Below are 20,635 nucleotides of genomic sequence, written 5' to 3'. Positions count from 1 at the left end.
TTATGTCTTTCCACATACTATTATTATCTTTCCACATACTAATATTGTCTTTCCATATACAAATATTGTCTTTCCATATTCATGTATTGTCTTTCCACATACTAATATTGTCTTTCCATATTCTAATAATACGTCTTTCCATATTCATGTATTATGTCTTTCCACATATTAATAGTGTCTTTCCAGATACTAATATTGTCTTTCCATATACAAGTATTGTCTTTCCATATTCATGTATTATGTCTTTCCACATACTAATAGTGTCTTTCCAGATACTAATATTGTCTTTCCATATACAAATATTGTCTTTCCATTATTCATGTATTGTCTTTCCACATACAGTACTAATATTGTCTTTCCACACACTTATATTACATCTTTCCATATTCATGTATTATGTCTTTCCATATATTAATATTATATATTTACATTTACATATATGATGGTTTTTCATATGCTAATATGATGTCTTTCCATAGACGTGTTCTGTTGTTCTATATACAGTGTACTAATATTGTCTTTTCATATTCTAATATTGTCTTTCCACATACATGTACTTTGTTTTTCCTGATATATGTACTGTATTATGTCTCTCTATATACATGGCCTGCATTTTTCCATATATTGTACATGTATAACATCTTTTTATATACATGGATTGTGTTTTTCCAAATACCTTTATTGTCTTTATAGATACATTGTCTTTCCATATACAAGAATATGTCTTTCTATATACATGGATTGTGTTTTTTCTAGGAATGAAAGTTTTTGTACAAATTTTCATTTTACATTTTAGAACTTGGTACCATCTAGCCATTACTGTGTGGAGGTGCTAATTTAAATGTTCTTACCTACTTACCTACATACATATACCTGCATACATACATGCATATGCACAGATCTTAAGAATACTTTTAGGCTCATGGTATAACTTATACCAATAATCTGACACATTTTGAGGTATTCCTGTGTTGCATAACTTATTAAATGAAGTGTACATGGTCGGGTGGCCTTTAGTGCTAAATAAAAGTTGTCATTGGCTGAATTTCCAACCAGTTCAGACACCCAGTGACACATAGGAATAGCCAGTTAATACAAGGACTGATTTAAACACATGTATATCTTTTGTATTTTGTTTTCTTTGTGTCAGTAGCACAGGTAAACAAAAATCTGATTTATTTACACAAAATATCCACTGGCTCAGCTCTCTGCTTGTGAAGCATGACTTCATTGATTCCATCAGCTATATACAGGACCCCAAAACAACAAGAGAACATCTATTTAGACAGTATGTTATTGTAAAAAAAATTAATTTAAAGAAATTTCTAACATCATAAATTCTACTACATAATCTATCCAAAACTTTGTATCTCTATTAACATTCATTGTACATATCTGTGTATGAAATAAAGGGCATTTTATTCAACAAGGATTAGTTGTCACGAAGTACACACCAAATCCAGAAAATGTATTTATACCAAATGGGATGTACATATATTAGCTCTTGCCAGATATTTTTAAATATGACAGCCATATAATTGTGAACTTGGATATAAAAGCAGTAAAAGAAGGAAAAACATGTGATAAAAGGATCAGATCTGTCTAGATATGGAACATCGTTCCCAGTAAAACCAGGCAGGTTCCTAGCATTTTTCTTTTCATAAACAGTGTCTTAAATGAATTAAATCTTCAAACAGTTGAACAGTTCTAAGTAAAATGAATACCTCCTGCTTTTCTCTGCTTATACATCTTTTCAAAGATTACTTTTTCGATATAATACGATATTTTATTTATTATTATGTGCTTAAAAATGCTTTTTTCAAGAGGTACAAGCTTGAAATTTTGATTTTCAAAATAACTCAGTAATTTAGAGTCAACCCTAATTGTTGTAACATTGTGCTGTGTATACTGTACCTAACATAATGCCCTATGGTAGATTAGTTACTGTAACAATGTTACCTTCTTCCTAAACAGGTCAATATTATTATTATTATAATTATTATTATTATTATTATTACATGAATTACTACAACTATTAATATTATTATTATTATTAATACATATATAATAATAATAATAATAATAATAATAATAATAATAATAATAATAATAATAATTACTGTTATTATTATTATTATTATTATTATTAAAGATACAAGAAAATGTGTCATTTTTGGTTTCAGACTTGCCACTGCTTTAGTGCTATGATTATCCTTTGATGATTAACTTGTTTCCTCTCTAATTATTTGTAAAACTCATTTTTTCTTTTGGAAAACTATACTGTAGAATTTCACCCAAGAACCTTTTTTTAATCCAATTATGTTTTTAAAAATTATTTATTAACTGACAACACGCTGGCATACTACCTTGAAAATATGCAACACCTTATTAACAATTATATCTGGTAAAACCAGATCTAAAAGCTATACTTGACAACGTCCTCAAATAAGTCATGGGGCCCCGAGTGGCTGAGTGGTCTAAAGCGCTCTCCGTTACTGATTACTGCCATCTCACCTCTGTCTGCGTGGGTTCGAGTCTCGGATTTGGCCAATGTGGGTATGTGAGAAAGCTTGCCAGTAACTTCTTGTAGGTCGGTGGTTCTTTCCGGGGTTTTCCTGGGTTCTTCCTCCACTATTAATACTGGCTGCCATGTAAAGCCTATCGTGTGCTGAAAAATGGCATTAAACCCCACAACAACAACAACAACAAATAAGTCTTGGAGGATGATAATAAAAGGTAAGTGTTGTTGCTACCATATTTTCTTAAAGGTTTCAAATATTTTGTTCTAAAGGTATGGTATGCTAACACATTGTGATACAACCCATGTGGTGTCAAGGGCTTTTGTACAATCATTACAGACCCTTGGGGCATTTTTCTTCAATTATAAGGTTTTTATCATCTGTAACAAATAAGCTTTCAGAACTATCCTGTCTGGTGATTTGTGGCTGTAAATTGTTAATACCTTGTGGAAAACATAATGACCAAAGAAGCTTAGTTGGCTACAGGTCTATTGATTGGACAAAGAAGCAATCTAAGCTTAGAAGGCAACATCTTTACTGAGTGTCCAACAAAGAAACAATCATTAAAGAAGAGGTATTTCAATTCCTTTAAGCATTTATTTGGCAGTATCATAGTAGATAAGTTGACTATAAAGATATGTGAGAACTCCTTAGTGACAGGTAATGCCAGGTAGCTCAGATTAGTTGGCAGTGAAAACCTCTGATCCACTAGACATGTCCAGCTTACGTGTGTGTGTGTGTGTGTGTCTCTGTGTGTGTGTATGTGTGTACATGATATTTTGACATTTCTTCATGCTGGACTTGAAAAAATGAGATGATGATACAACTGACACCACTGACAGTAAGAAGGGAAAACAAAATTGTTGGGTAAAATCTATTTAAAAAGGAAACAATAATAGGGAAAAGGGTGCAGGGATAAATACTTTTTGAGAGAAAAAACAACAAGAAAAATAAACTAAGAAATAATAACCTTCCCAACATAGATTCAAACTGGCTGTTCTATGAAGAAATTTGCAAAGAAGGTGCAAACACCTGACACAGAATGCAAAAACACCCAACACAGAATGTGCAAACACCTGACACAGAATGCACAAACACCTGACACAGAATGTGGAAACACTTGACACAGAATGTGCAAACACCTGACACAGAATGCACAAACACCTGACACAGAATGTGCAAACATCTGACACAGAATGCACAAACACCTCATAATGTAGCTGTGATCCTCAAGGACAAAACTTGTTTGCAGCCATACATGTTTTCCCCTCTTACTGTCAGTGGTGTCAGTTGTATCATCAGTCAAGGTGTGTGTGTGATTTGGATTTTTAACATAGCTTTATAAAAAAAATCACTCATGTCGCTACAATGTCTCCAGCATTGCAGTCTACAGTGATGTTTAGCACTGGGGCATCATGCCACAGACATGGAGCATCATGTTCCACCCAGTTACATTATTCTCACACCAGGATAACCAGTCCTAACAAAAACCCCTTAATGCTGAGTGCTAAACGAGACAGTTGTTTGTACCATTTTTATAAGTCTTTGGTATGATTCAGCCAGGGCTCAAACCTGCAACCTCCTGCATCCAAGGGCTGCCGGTCAGGAGGAGTTTACACGTGAGATTATGGCTATCTCCTGTCACTAACAGATTTCTCCAACATGCTTAAAATTATTCTTAAAAAATTTGTAAAGAGACATTGGTGGGAGGGGATCAGACCCTGCTTTCAATGTAGCATATATTTATGGTAAAAACTTCCTGTGATAAGGTGACTGAAGTGGCTTATGAATGAGCAAGACCCTTTCAATTCTAATCTGACAAACAATTACCTAATGTAATCAATGAATTATACTATGTGTGATCAGTAGTATTCTTGAAAGGATTAAAGATGCTAATGGATTATGGTTGGATTACTAATGAGCTCACGTAATATAAAACAATTAACAGTACATGTACTTCAATTCTTCCTGTAGGTTTGGTTTATCTTGGATGTTTGAAGTTGGCTGAGATGTCTTATATTATGTGTGAATGGAGGTAATTTGGAAATGAATAAAGATGTTAATGGACTAAGATTTTGTTAGTAATTGCTAAAGAGTTCAGGTGGTATAAAACAGGTCACTTTGGCTCGGTATTCAAAGTTTGTCATGGTATCAAAGACTGCATATAGCCCAAATGCTAAAATGCCAACATATAAATAACCCAAATATCACATGAAATTCAATAATGTGGATGGAAACAAAAATTTCAGTACTTGGAATCAAGTTCAAAGAGACCTAAATATGCATTCAGCTATTTCTGTAAACTTAAGTCATTTTTTAAGAACTTTCCAAATTTGACCCAGATAGCGCCAGTCCTAAGCAGTTCTGGCTGGCAGGCAGCAATCAGAGTCTTCCCATATCAAGAAACAATTTAAATTTCTTGGTGGACTCAGCAGAGTTGTATTAACATTCCCATTCCATTCCAGTTACTAAAAGGAAATTTCAGGCTGACTCCAGAGGAAACCTGAATCCAGTAATGATACAATATCTCCTAAGTGTTGCAAATTCAACAATGATGAGGACTTCCACAAATATAATCAGACGATATCACCTTAGAAAGGTTTAAAAAAATGTTTTGTGCCACATATAAGGACTGTATGAAAACTATCAAGTTACTATGAAAGGACTGATATGATCAGGTTACTATGAAAGGACTGATATGATCAGGTTACTATGAAAGGACTGATATGATCAGGTTACTATGAAAAGAATGATATGATCAGGTTACTATGAAAGGACTAATATGATCAAGGACTAATATGATCAGGTTACTATGAAAGGACTAATATGATCAAGAACTAATATGATCAGGTTACTATGAAAGGACTAATATGACCAAGGACTGATATGATCAGGTTACTATGAAAGGAATGATATGATCAGGTTACTATGAAAGGACTGATATGATCAGGTTACTATGAAAGGACTAATGTGATCAAGGACTAATATGATCAGGTTACTATGAAAGGACAAATATGATCAAGGACTAATATGATCAGGTTACTATGAAAGGACTAATATGATCAAGGGCTAATATGATCAGGTTACTATGAAAGGACTAATATGATCAAGGACTAATATGATCAGGTTACTATGAAAGGACAAATATGATCAAGGACTAATATGATCAGGTTACTATGAAAGGACCAATATGATCAGGTTACTATGAAAGGACTAATATGATCAAGGACTAATATGATCAGGTTACTATGAAAGGAATGATATGATCTGCAAAAGAAAAAGATATGTTCCTATTTGTTATTTTCGTCCATTTTCATGTTAACAAACAGGTAAGTGAAACTCCTCTGGAAGTCAAAACTCCAAACCAAATTTTGTGAATCTCCTGATCTGTCCTAAGCTGACCTCACTGCTGAGTGTCACATGCATGTGCAATCCAAATCCCATGTTTAAATATAACTAGACTTATCCATGATATTAAACAGCTTGCCATCAAATCTGTGTTGGATTAAAGTAATGGCAATATCAGGGATACCTATATTATGGATACCTCACAGCAATATTAAGGACACCTAACAGTAATATTAATGACATCTCAAAGCAATATTAACGGATACATCACAGCAAAGGACTAATATGATCAAGGACAGCAATATTAAAGAAGCCTCAAAGCAATATTAGGGATACCTCACAGCAATATTTATACCTCACAGCAATATCAATGATATATAATAGTAATATTAATAATACCTCAAAGCAACATTAAGGATGCCTCATTGCAATATTAGTGAGATCTCATAGCAATCTTAAGGATATATAATAACAATATCAGGGATACCTCATAGCAATCTTAAGGATATCTAATAACAATATTAGGGATACCTGATAGCAATCTTAAAGATACCTCACAGCAATGTTAGGGATACCTCAAAGCAATATTTATACCTCACAGCAATATTAAGGATACCTAATAACAATATTAATGATACCTCAAATAAATATTAAGCAAACCTCATAGCAATATTAGGGATATCTCACAGCAATACTTATACCTGATGGCAATATTAAGGATACCTAATAGCAATATTAATGATATCTAGAAGCAATATTAATGAAACCTCATAGCAATATTAGGTTTTCCGGGTATCTCAGAGCAATAGTTATACCTGACAGCAATATTAAGGATACCTAATAGCAATATTAATGATATCTAGAAGCAATATTAAGGAAGCCTCATAGCAATATTAGAGATGTCTCACAGCAATATTTATACCTGACGGCAATATTAAGGATACCTAACAGCAATATTAATGATATCTAGAAGCAATAGTAAGGAAGCCTCATAGCAATATTAGGGATATCTCATAGCAATATTAAGGATACCTCATGGCATTATTAAGGATATCTAATAGCAATATTAGCAAAATCCCTCATAGCAATCTTCGGAGTCACAGCTATATTAAGGATACCTCACAACAATATTAATGATACCTCACAACAACATTATGGATACCTCGCAGCAATATTAAGGATACCTTGCAGCAATATTAAGGATACCTCATGGCAATATTAAGGATATCTAATAACAATATTAGCAAAATCCCTCAAAGCAATCTTTTGAGTCACAGCTATATTAAGGATACCTCACAACAATATTAATGATACCTCACAACAATATTAAAGATACCTCGCAGCAATATTAAGGATACCTCACAGCAATATTAAGGATACCTCATAGCCATATAAAGAATACCTCAAAGCTTTCGTTCTTAACATTAAATATTTTTGAGACGAGAAACTCACCTTTTCCAGGAAGGCATTTGCCCATTTTGTGAAGGTCTTCTTCTGAATGTAAACTCTTTCATCCTGAAGGGCCTTGATGCGGCCCTTCTCAAAATTATGTGTTTCCGAAAGGGACATTACAATTTACAGTCTGCACTCATTTGAAATCAATCTGCTGAAAGAAAGAACAAAATATGAGTAATGTTGTTAACAAAGTCAGGATCATGTTTGATCCAGTCACTCAGTGTAATTAGTCTTCATAGTAATAATTGTATAAACAGTGAGCAGCTTCGTAATTCCCAATAAGCCCTCGATAACCTTATACATTTTGTTAAACTGAAGGAAGGGCTTTAAATCAGGGTAAGGGGGAGAGAAGGCTAATTTATCAATCATGGGTTTATCTTGGAAGAATATTGTTATCACATTCTTAATTGATCTGATATGAAATTGCCAACCTGTGTTATATGCAGCTGAATGGTGGTTCTCAAAAATGTTGAGCATAGGTTAAAAATACAGTTGTGTTTTAACCTCAGTGAATGAGGTAAGACATTACATAGAGCATTACATAGAGCATACGGGGGCCCCGAGTGGCCAAGTGGCCTAAAGCGCTCTTCGTTACGGATCACTGCCATCTCACCTCTGTCTGTGGCAGTTCGAGTCTAAGATTCAGCCAATGTGGGCATGTGAGAAAGCTTGCCAGTAGCTTCTCGTGGGTTGGTGGTTCTTTCTGGGGTTTTCCGGGTTCTTCCTCCACCATTAATACTGGCCGCCATGTATAGCCTATCGTGTGCTGAAAAATGCCGTTAAACCCCACAACAACAACACAGAGCATACTGTTCATCAGCAGTAGAGATGCCCAGTAGTATACCTTTTAATATATATTTGTGTACAAGGCCAATCCAACTGCAAACAACATGTACCATGATCTGCCATTGCATAATATACCAGTAGGTCAGTGTCTATTTTGTTTGTTCTACTGATTGATTCTAACAAACTGCATAGACCCAGATCTGCCAGTACTTTAAGGTATGGCAGATATGGGTCTATGCAGGTTACAGTTGAAAGTTGGATTCCTCTGGTACCAGTACCAGTTTTATATATGACAATTTCTGGGATGTGTCAAGCTTTATGGATTCCTGTTTTCCACAACTGACTAACTGACATTTGGATATAAATCTAGAATGTGTAAAGCCGTCAGAGAATATCATAATATGAAATGTGTGGGCCAGACAAATGTAAAACAACCATGGTGAAGGTGAAGGTAGGTGCCCAGACACTGTTCAATCTGTGTTAGCCAACAAATCTTCACCATTCTGTGGTTTCCACAACATTAAAGGGCACCTGGATAAAAATATCTTAAGGATTGTTTGTCACATCTTAAATAGCCAAATTAAATTGAAAACCTTAAGAAAATATTCAAGTTCTGGAAACAATAAAAAGTGAAACATTTTAAAACAGTGATTTGTACAAGGTTATTGTTTGTAAAATAAAGATGTGCCACAAATTGTTTTTTTAGATTAACTTTTAAAATTGATAGACTTTGGACAAGAAAGTACCGAAACAAACAGCAAAACACCTTACAAAGTTACTAATCTGCCTTAAAAAATGCTGGGTTTGTGTTGTCAGTCATTAAAAATTTCAAACTCTGGTCGTGTAACAGAAAAATTATATTCAATGTTATTGACAAAATATTTACTCATGGTTCTTAGGAGGTTAACTCTTTCCTCCTAAGGGCCATTCAACTGCTACTAATGTCTATATATCTAGTTAACTTATGAAGAATTACATTAATGTATATCACCCATAAATTCACCAGCTGTCAGTATATATTATGACTCAGACATTAATACCTGCTGATGTATTTTTGACAGAGTAAAAATATTTCATAAATCAAACAGGTAAAATAAAAATAGTTCATGGTAGATAACTTGAATGAGACTGTATTCAAAAGATATAAAAAGGTAATTTATTGTGCACCAAAACCAGCAAATATAAATACATGTACCATAAAGAAAGTTCTATGACATTTCAGCTTTCAATATCAAAAAGACCACTTTTTTGTGGTCACAGTATCAGACCTGTAAGTCAGTTTACTTAGTCTATTTTATGTGGCTACCACCCAACAAGTTTTTTAAAACACTTTGCTGGGAAGATCAATTTTGTTCACATTATGGATGGCAGCTGTGTGCGTAACCAGAAGCAGAAAAAACACGTGAAAAACTCACGAACTAGCAAAGAGAACTGAAGTTGAGAAATTACAGCTGAACCTCCTTTTGCTTAGGTCACATGCATGAACAAGAGTTCCTTGAAGGGACTGATGTGGAGATCTAAAACTAAATGCAGAAAGGACAATATCTGGGTCTAAATTGAACCTGAAAAGATGAAACTTTTAAGTGTCATATCCAACTGTAACAGGAAAGTCGCCTATAAATTGGCATAATGGCATCCCATTACACTGTTCTGTATGTGTAGAGATTGCCAAGATTATGTGGTTACCATAAAAGTTTAATTTGGTTTAATCATATCTTGAACCATGTAGACAATAACAAGTTTCTATTTTAAAAAAACTGTCATATATATATATATATATATATATATATATATATATATATATAACATAAACCAGGTGGCCCTCAATGATCAGTGCTTTGGCCATTACTCTTTCTGCTGTATATCAGTTACTTACCATATCACAATAAGCTATCCACAACTAACATTCCTAGATGACACAATATTATATAACAGCAAATAAGCTGGCCCAGAGCTTAGCCCTAAATGAAAAAAGGGCTTGTAGAATTATGAATAGATGTAATACAAAAATGAACAGATGTAATACTAAAATGAATAGATGTAATACTAAATGAATATATGTAATACTAAAATGAATATACAGTATGTAATACAAAAATGAATATATGTAACACTAAAATGAATAGATGTAATACTAAAATGAATAGATGTAATACTAAATGAATATATGTAATATTAAAATGAATATATGTAATACTAAAATGAATAGATGTAATAATAAAATGAATATACATAATAATAAAATGAATATATGTAATGCTAAAAAGAATATATGTAATACTAAAATGAATAGATGCAGAACAATCCAAAAATAAAATAAAAACTGTCTGGTTCATGATTCACAATAACTCGAGCTGGAAAATGCAAGATGATGCGGTCATTCAGACTGAACAGGATAAAGTCTTATCTATCAAGAGGAGATATTCTGCAAGGCATACATCATTCCAGATGTAGAATAGTGATGTTCAATTTTGGAGTAATTAGTGATGCACAGAATCAATATATACAATTTATTATAACAGCTAGAGTTATTCTTGATCCCGATGTAGAAACAACTGCAACAAAAAAATTTAAAATCCTTAAGTTGCTTCCCTCAAAAGGTCAACTTTAAAAGGGATTACTAGTCTAAAATTCCTTACAAAGGCTGGATCTTGATTACTGTGCAACTTTGTGGAAAATTATGTTTTTGTTGTTGGTTTTACACCATTATTTTAGCATACACTTGGCCATTATGGTGGCCAGTATACTGTTGGAGGAAGAACCTAGGAAAACCTCATTAAGCAACTAACAAGCTTTCTCACATACCCACATAAGCCAAGTCCAAGACTTGAATCCACACAGAGGTGAGATGGCAGTGATCATCAATGGTGAGCACATTAGATGACTCAGCCACCTGGAGCCCACAGAAATTATGTATGAACTTAGATCCACCAAACAAAAACTATTTATATTTACCTAACCAAACTCAGACCTAAGCAAGAAGAGGTTTGTTTTTACTGGAGCCATACCATTGAATCTCTTCCATACTACGCATGGTCAGCTGATCAAAGTAATTTTAGTTGGCATCTACAGAATGGATCATTTGTAAGTCAACAATGTCACCCATCTCTTGATCAGTGTGATCATTGGGACAACAGTTTCACCAAAATACTTGCTTATAAGATGAGTCCAACAGTAAACTGCACAGACCCAGACCTGCCATTGCATAATGTGCTGGCAGATCTGGGTCTGTGCAGTTTGTTAGGAGTAATCTGTAAAACGAAGAACAGCATAGACTCTGATCTGCATGCACCTTATGCTATAGTAGATCAGGATCTTTGTCGATTGCCATTTGACTTGACTTAAAAGCAAGTATATACTGTATCTATAGCATCGCATTACAACCCTCTTATTCTTCACATGTTTTGAAACATCAACAGTACCAGTATCCATAACAGTCTGACTTCTTTTATGATTTGACAGCTTCTGTGGCCTAGTGGTTAGAGCATCCACCTCAGAAGCAGGAGGTTGTGGCACTCATCATTAAGAGGTTAGTGTTAGGACTGGTCAGCCTGGTGTCAGGATAATGTTACTGGGTGCAACATCATACTACATGTCTGCAGCATGATGTTCCAGTGCTATACATCACTATAAACTGCCACACTGTAGACATCGTAGCGATATGACTGAAAAATTGTTAAAGCTACATTAAAAATCCAAATCACACACACACACTCTTTTATGATTCAGTGTATTTCAGTACTATAAGACTCTTTTTAAAAACAATATCCTTACATGTACTCCTCATCTGGAATGCCTTACACTGGTTGATTAATTATGAATGCAGTTTAATGTACTCCTCTGTAATTCCTTGTATATTTTATAGTGGCAGTAGATTTAGCTTAATAGCTTTTTTGTCCATGCATAAATGTTTACATCATGTACATATGTCATTGTAACAGGTCTCATGGAAGATTTGTTTCTTGAGCAAAACAGCTGCTTCATCATCTACTTCTTCTAAGGGACTCTCTGGTCTAAGGGACTCTCTGGTCTAAGGCGCTCATGAACTTTTACAGAAGACTCACACATATCACCTGTGTCTGCAAGTTTCAACTAAATGACCAATGTGTGTAGGTGAGAAAGCCTGCCAGTAGCTTCCCGTTGGGTGGCGGTTATCCCCTCCCCCCAACACACACACACACATACACCAAATATACTGGCTGCCATGTAAAACCAATCATGTGCTAAAAATGGCATTAAACCCCATAAAGCCAAAGATATTATTATTATTATTACTATCACAGAAAAAGATGACAGGAGGTCAAGCAGAAGTCAACCAACTCTCACAAAAAAAGCCATCTTCCATTGGTCACAGACACCAAAATAGCCACAAATAAAACTTTACTTTCCAATTTTCACCTCTTCCAGAATTTTACTGCCCTGCATGCTACCAGTACAGGTGGAGACTTGCCACACTATATTACCTGTACTTAATACAGGAAAATACAGTGGTGTTACCTGGCCAGAATTACCGGGATATTATTATGCCCAACACCAAAACATAATATTTTTACAAGTCTCAGACTTCTTTGGCATATTTATGACAATATGCCAAGGACTTATAAAATGTACATGCTATAAATAATATTACCAACAACCAATTTCTAGGTGATTCGGTAAGTAAAACTATACTGAAATAAACACCAGCCGGCTGTATTTACATTTAGGAAAGCTTCAGTGGTCACTTGGATGGTTGAATAACCTTAATGTATAGGTTCTCTTTTAAATACACCTACCCTATATTTCCTTATAAGTCAAGTGCACCTGCAAACAACATATATAGACCATGATCTGCCAACACATAATTTACCTGTAGATCAGAATCTATATTTTTCTGTTCTATATTGATTACTAATAAAAGTATGCATAGACCCAGATCTGATGTCACATTCTGCAGTTGAAATCAACTTACACTGAGTATACAAGGCACTGATAGTTAATTAATTGCACATTCCATATTTCAGTATTAATTCCATTTTCCCAAAAAAAATGTAGCAAATATTTTTGGTAAAATATAATACAGTAAAACCTGCACAATCAGATACATGCCTGACAGAGATATTTCTATTGCAAATTAATATTTTATTATGCAATAGTTCCCCACCCCTTGAGCCTACAGTCCTAACTAAATACAGCAGTCATGAAACTCTCAATCAGTCTAGTCATGGAAATCAAAAAGTCCAAGCAATGCATCTGTCAATCCCCCACACAGTCAGTCTAGTCACGGAAATCAAGAAGTCCAAGCAATGTATCTGAATCCCCCACTTATCAAAATCAGCAGCATAGTTAAAGATGGATCTCGTCTCATAGGATCATCAATAATCCAATGAGTATTAACAAGAGGATTATATAAAACTATGTAAAAACCCACAGAGGTGCAACTGTATTTGTATTTTGTATTTTGGATTTTTAACGTAGCTTTAACAATTTTTCAGTCATATCGCTACGATGTCTGCAATGTGGCAGTTTATAGTGATGTCTAGCACTGGGGCATCATGCCACAGACATTTAGCATGATATCCCACCCAGTCACATTATCCTGACACCGGGCCGACCAGTCCTAACACTAACCCCTCAATGCTGAGCACCAAGCGAGGCAGCTGTTAGTACCATTTTTGTAAGTCTTTGGTATGACTCGGCTGGGGATCGAACCCACGACCTCCCGCATCCAAGGCGGATGCTCTAACCACTAGGCCACCGAAGCGGTGAGGTGCAACTATTAATACTAATACAGAAAACAAATATTTGAAATGGATATGTCACCATATCATACTGTAATTCTTTTCATTGGTGGAAATAATTACAGTAATGGCCAATCTTTAAAGGGCATTGAGGAGGACTATGAAAGCTTGTTGTATGATATCAGGTCCAAAAACACTGAGTGTAAAATAATCATCTCAGGTCAACTGTCGAGAAGGGATGTACTTGTGACTTCACTAAATGATACTCTACGTACATTGTGTGAAAATTAACAAATACTCTTTGTTCCCCAATACAGAAGCTTCTTCGAAGATAATCAAGTGAACCAACAATTATACCAATGAGACTGAATCCACTTGTCCAACAGAGGTACTGTCTTGCTCCTTAGGAATATAGACCAGTACATAAGATTTATAAAAGAGGTTGGGCATGAGTCAGAAAACTGCTTCTATTGTGGAGTGCACAGTCTGCATGGAAAACAGATTCGTTGCCATCTTTATAACAAACTCAGACATAAGCAAAACTTGTGCACATACCAATAGGAAGAAGGCAATGATGTACAGGCCTCTGCAACACATATCCAGCAAAAAAATGCATTATAATATGTGCTTATTTTTCAGGCACTATCTGATTTGTGTACAAACTGTAAACAACTATGTGATACTGTTCAAGTTACTTCTCCCTCTGAGACTCCTCAAGTGTTTAATATATCAATGTCTTCTTGTAGGTATGTAAATCAGTCTCATATTGAACATTCTCATGTATCCACTACATGTGGTCATGGTACAACAAAAAATGGATCTTGTCTGGTATCTTCTTCATGTGTTTATGTAAATAATCAAGGTGATGAAAAGAAATACGTCATGTCTAAAAGCAATATATTGCATACTGCCATGTCTGAAAATCAATCCATGATCCTATGTTTGGCCTCCTCAAAAGAGGTCTGCAAGTAATCAACCTAAATATTCAACACATCATCCCTAAACTGAATGAGATTGAATTAATATTACAGCAAAAATAGATCAGTCAACAATCTAGGTCTATGTGAAACCTTTCTTTCCGATGATACTGATGATTTGGCTCTCCAAATACAGGGCTTCAACTTTGAAACAAAAGATAAAGAATCCATGGCAGGTGGGGGTGTTCTTCTCTATGTAGACAGTTCTATTAGTTACAAGAGGTGTTGATCTAGAGATTATTGGGGTAGAGAGTATCTGGATTGAAGTAACCCTTGCCCAATCAAAGCCAATGCTCTTATGTTCAGTTTACAGGCCACCTTAAGTTCCACAGCTGACTGAATTGATAGATTTGAGGTGCAAATTCAAAAAGCATTACAAAAGGAAGATTTAAAAACTATCATATTTGGTGACTTTAACATAATTTGACCACATGAAAACTCCACCATGGACAAGTAACTTTGAAGCTTACAACTTTACTTAATTAATTAACACCCCAACTAGAGTAACAGATAAAAGTGCTACTATCATTGATCATGTCTAATAAGCGAAATTAATGTGCCAGTATACACACTGAGTGACCACTACCCAGTCTGTATAACTAGACATGTTCCGAAATCATCTAAAAATGGCCAACACATTAAAATACAATACAGGGATTCCAACAGTTTGATGAGGAAATGTTCTTAAATGATTTAGTTTGCAAACCCTTCCAATCAATCTGCTGATGTCAACACTGCCTTGGACAAATGGTATCAGATGTTCAATGCAGCCTTAGACAAGCATGCCCCAATTAAAACAAAAAGGTTAAAACACCAAACTACACCCAAGTGGATTAACCCTGAGATCAATGAGGCTAGGCACCTAAGAGATAATTTCCACAAGAAAAATAGACATGAAAAGCTATAGAAAGTGGAGGAATAAAGCTAAGCACCTGATAGATAAGGCAAACGAGAACTATTATAAACAGGCTATTGATGAAAGTAAGAGTACCAAAACATTGTGGAAGCATCTACAAGAGCTGAACCCACCCAAGAACAGTTGTTTTCCCCTAGACTTAAGCAAAATGACGATATAGCAACATCTGTACAAGACACTGGAAATGTTCAACAATTTCTTCATAAGCATCTCCAGTAACAGTATTCAGAATTAGACAAACATCCCAACTGAACTTGATGCTCTTCTATTATTCATAAGAGATAAATTCCTGATGATAATTATTTTTCAGTAGCTACTGTTAGTGAAGCTGATGTTTTTGATATGCTAATTAAGGTGAATATTAATAAATCCCCTGAATTCTTAAAATTGTTGCACCAGTAATAACCAAGTCATTAACGCATATCATAAACTTAAGTATAATGAGTGGTAATTTTCCAGAAACACTGAAATGTGCAAAGGTTACACCCATCTTTAAGAAAGGAGAAAAGGAGGATCCAGGGAATTACAGACCATTATCAAATTCTACCTGTGTTGTCAAAATTATTTGAAAAGCATGTAGCCACTCAGGTCTATAAATTTTTTGAAACATACTCTCTATTTCATAAAGCGCAATCAGGATTTAGAAAGTACCACTCGTGCCAAACAGAACTTACCAAATTAATTGATCTTTGGCTGAAGGAAATGGATAATGGACATATGACTGGGATTGTTTTCCTTGACTTCAAGAAAGCCTTTGATCTTGTTGATCATGAAATTCTGCTGCAAAAGTTGAACTGTTACAGGTTCGACAACCCTTCTTTAAACTGGTTTAGATCATACCTAAACCAAAGGTCTCAACAAATAAGCACTGGCAAATATTAGCTCTCAAACTCAAACTATTCATTTAGGGGTCCCCTAAGGCTCAGTTTTGGGTTCTGTCCTCTTCCCGATCTATATCAATGATCTACCATGAAATAATGAATCCACAAATACAGATTTGTTTGCAGATGATGCAACCTTGTATACATCTAGTTCTGATACTGAAGTTCTCCAAAATGAGATTAAACTCAGACCTAATTAATGAAGGTAAAACAAAATGTATGATTTTGGGGACATCACAAAAGTTACATAAGTCAGGGAACCCAGAACTATCTCTTGCAATAAATAATCATCTGTTAGAAAATATCAAACGTGAAAAGCATGTAGGTGTGTCTGTAGACAGTAATTTATATTGATAAGCTTTGTAAAACAATGTCATCCAAAATTGTCCTAATCAGCAGAATCAAGAAATATTTACCTATGGAAACTTGCAATCTATACTACAAGTCATATATTCTTCCAACAATGGATTATTGTTTAAATGTATGGGGAAATTGCTAAATCTGAGCTTGACAGGATTTATAAACTTCGGAAATTAGCAGCACACATAATTTTAGATGCATCTATTGATCATCCCACAAAAGCATTGTTCACAGAACTCAAATGGTTCACAATATATGAAAGGATAGCTTTTCTCAAGGCAGTTCCTTTATATAAATGTCTACATGGAACGGTACCAGAGTATCTTCAGGACTTATTCAGGCTTTTTTCAACACAATACCAGTTGAGATCAATATCACTTGGAAACCTTCTCGTACCAAAACATAGCGATTTAAAAAGAGCTTCCAATACTCTGGTGCAGTTCTGTGGAACAAGCTTCCACTACATGTAAAATCTGCTGAAAATATTACAGTATTTAAGAACAGATATCATGAGCATGTAAGTGTTTCTAATAGATAATAGAATTTAGTATTTTAATACTAAACATGTTATAATAAACAGTAATTATTGCTATCTTCATATAATGTGCATTGTTATACTCTCCTTAAAACTCATTGACCCCTGGCGCCACGCTTACGTGTCAGGAGTTAGTAGCCTGCTGCCAAGCTCTGTAGCGTCACGGTCATGTATGATACACTAAAGTGGGTGGTATTATAAAAAGATAGACAGATGTAGCTCTACAATGTCGCCAAATAATCTGGATGTTCTAGTTGCACTACAAAATACAGAGGGAAAAACCTAATTTTTTTGACCCAATTTTTTTCCACCCAAAATTTGCCCGTGGTTGGAATCCAATTTTGTGTCCAGATTTTAGACTTTTTGACCTCAGATCTAAGGCAGACCGGTCTCAACTGCACACAGACAGGTGAACCTTACATTTGGAATAAAGAATGGTCTCGATACAAAAATGATGGGTTTGTTAAGCAACAAAAAAAGAAAAAGAACTCCAACTCTGACCCTTCTGCTCATGCACGAGCAAAATAGCCAATGATAAACTGTTTCTAACACAACTAGGCATTAGGTTAATGGGAAATATCATGGAAGTCGATGTATTAGGATGTATTGAGAAATAGTTCCCAAAATGTGCTTCAGGCAAAAATGACAAAAACCTCCAGGGGTTAAAGAGTTAAGAGGGCCTCAAGGGAGAATAGTCCTTAATTATTGAGTCACCATGTATAAATAAAACAGTACTATTATTAGTATTATTATCAACCCAAATCCATTTCATGCATTAGGTGTCCTTGAGCTACGTTTAAAGTCTGATCAATAAATATTTTTTAAATATCAGTATAACTGCAAGTTTTGTATATTTGACCTGCGACCCTACCATCCTGAACCCTGGAAATTTGCCCAGAAATTCTACTATAACAAAACAGTATACTCCTCTTGTTGGTTCTCAAATGGCTAACACATGCACCAAGTTTCATGAATTTTCATCCAGTCAAGTCTCCAGTGGGTCTTGCAGGAAACAGTTACAGTCTGAAGGATGGTCAGATGTAAGGCATCATGGGAATAAAAATGGATATTACATTCAAAAAGTCCCCTTTACTTGATTCCATGATCACTCAGTCTTGTGATATAAAAATAATAGCTGTCCATAATGACCCAATGTATCTTGCATTTGTGTCTGTGTGATTTTTAACATAGCTTTAAAAAAAAAATCAGTCATATCGCTATGATGTCTGTGGTGTTGCAGTTTATAGTGATGTCTAGCACTGGGGCATCATGCCGCAGACATGTAGCATGATGTCCCACCCAGTCACATTATCCCGACATCAGGCTGACCAGTCCCAACACTAACCTCTTAATGCTGATCGCCAAGTGAGGCAGCTGCTAGTACCATTTTCATAAAGCCTTTGGTTTGAACCCATGACCTCCTGCATCTGTCACTCCAACCACTTACAATGGAGCAGTCAATATAAAATATAAACATTACATTATTTTACCTTAATTGATGAAAAGATTTATTAGACTACAGCAACTTTTGTGATCTGCCATCTCCAATTCCCCATTTTTCACCCACATATAGTACTTTATTTGAGAATTCAGGACCACCAACCCCTACCCATCCCCACCCCCATCCAAATGACCATGATCTGCCTAGGATATATGACCTACAGTCAGATTACAAGAGTATTGTCTGTATTGGATGTTTACAGTCTGAATACATTTATCTGCAAATAAATCTCATGCTGAGAGTTCCATGTTCCTAAAATTAACACTATGGAGTTTTCAAAATTCAAATCTGCTAAGATATGTAACAGTTGAGGACACTATCAGTTCAATGTTTGCTCTGTATGCAGTGACCCTGTATCAATTAAGATAATTAAGTATAATCAAAAAAATTATTTGCCTGGCTTGTTGCCAGGTCAGATATATGACACCAAACTTGTTTCATTAAATCTGCACACATGGCTATCTGTTTGAATAGGTAGTGTAGATGTGTTTACTATAATAGTGTAATTCTTTTTAAACAGGGTGCTCCTAATGACAGAAGTTTAACAAGCACCTCCAACATTGCATACTTAGTGTGAGTAAATAATCCACTTAAGTTTATGACTCTACAGAAATCAGCTCTTGTACATGACACTGATAGTGAACGTGAAGTAAACTGCACGTGCAGACTCCACTGACAAACAAATTTTCCCATTGTTAAACTGAGGATCAACAAAAATATCTTGTGAAAATTTAATGAATAAAAAATGTCATAAACCTGATTTTTTTTACATATTGTCATATACCATATTTATGTGCTTATAAATCAAGATGCACAAATACAAACCGATCTGGGTCCATGCACTTTATTAGGAGTAATCAGTTGAACAAACAACATAGAACCTGATCTGTCAGCACATTAGGCCAAGAAAAAAATATGTGTGTTTCCCATTACACAGGTTTTAAAATTAGGGTAGAAAGGTTGGGGTTTTTTTTTTTTTCTCTTTTTGGTTTTTAAAATTGGATATGTATATTTAATGTAATTATGAAAACATTTCTACCATGTGAAAAAATGGTGCTTAAAGATCCACAATAGAAAACAGTGATGATTGGCAGACTGGAAACACTTATATTTTTTGTTTGGCCTTATGCAAATAGTAGTTCAGGGTCTCTGTACTTTTGCTATGGGACTGGCTTGAAAGCTAGTACAAACTGTACTAAAAGGATTCTCTGCCATACTGGCTTGGGCAAGTTGTTTCTGCCTGCTGATTATGTCATCATTCACACCTAGTTGGTGATCAAAATGGTTAGTGTTCAAGAGGAGTCTCTGTTATGCCCTAGCTGACTGATATATGCCAGCCAGGGTCGACGAGTACATTAGCAGGTATCCCAAAGATTAGCTATCCTTTCCCTTATTAACAAGTTTTTGGAGTAGAAGTATAGGTCATACAATTTCTGTACAACACTATTTCACTTTGTTTGTCCAAACGTCAATTTGTCATGCAGTGCTGCACCTTCTGTCAAACACACATGTGGCATGGATATAAGTAGTACACTCAGACCCTAAGGTACTGTAGGCTGGTATTTGCTGAGGAAGATAGACTAGACTCACAACTGCCAAAGTGGTTAGAGTGTCCGCCTTGGATGTAAGATGTTTAT

General features: G+C 35.1%; 1 protein-coding gene across 4 annotated transcripts in view; it reads right to left on the bottom strand.

Moving 5' to 3' along the window:
* The window catches only part of LOC149804849 (spectrin beta chain, non-erythrocytic 5-like), a 338,094-nt gene that overhangs the window by 279,586 nt on the left and 37,873 nt on the right, over positions 1–20,635 (bottom strand). For 3 of the 4 annotated variants that reach the window (XR_016416849.1, XM_089945259.1, XM_089945279.1), the window contains exon 2: positions 7,320–7,473. Coding sequence is in view for 3 of the 4 variants with exons in the window: in XM_089945259.1 (XP_089801385.1) it covers positions 7,320–7,436 (117 nt within the window). In the remaining variant the exon portion in view is untranslated. The remainder of the gene's footprint in view (positions 1–7,319; positions 7,474–20,635) is intronic. The other variant, XM_089945268.1, reaches the window with a different exon arrangement.

The sequence above is a fragment of the Sinohyriopsis cumingii genome, chromosome 2 (genome assembly GCF_028554795.1).
Source record: "Sinohyriopsis cumingii isolate HCF-2022 chromosome 2, ASM2855479v2, whole genome shotgun sequence".
In the NCBI taxonomy this organism is placed as follows: Eukaryota; Metazoa; Mollusca; class Bivalvia; order Unionida; family Unionidae; genus Sinohyriopsis; species Sinohyriopsis cumingii.
The sequence above is the reverse complement of the archived record's forward strand: the minus strand, read 5'-3'. Positions and strand labels throughout refer to the sequence as shown.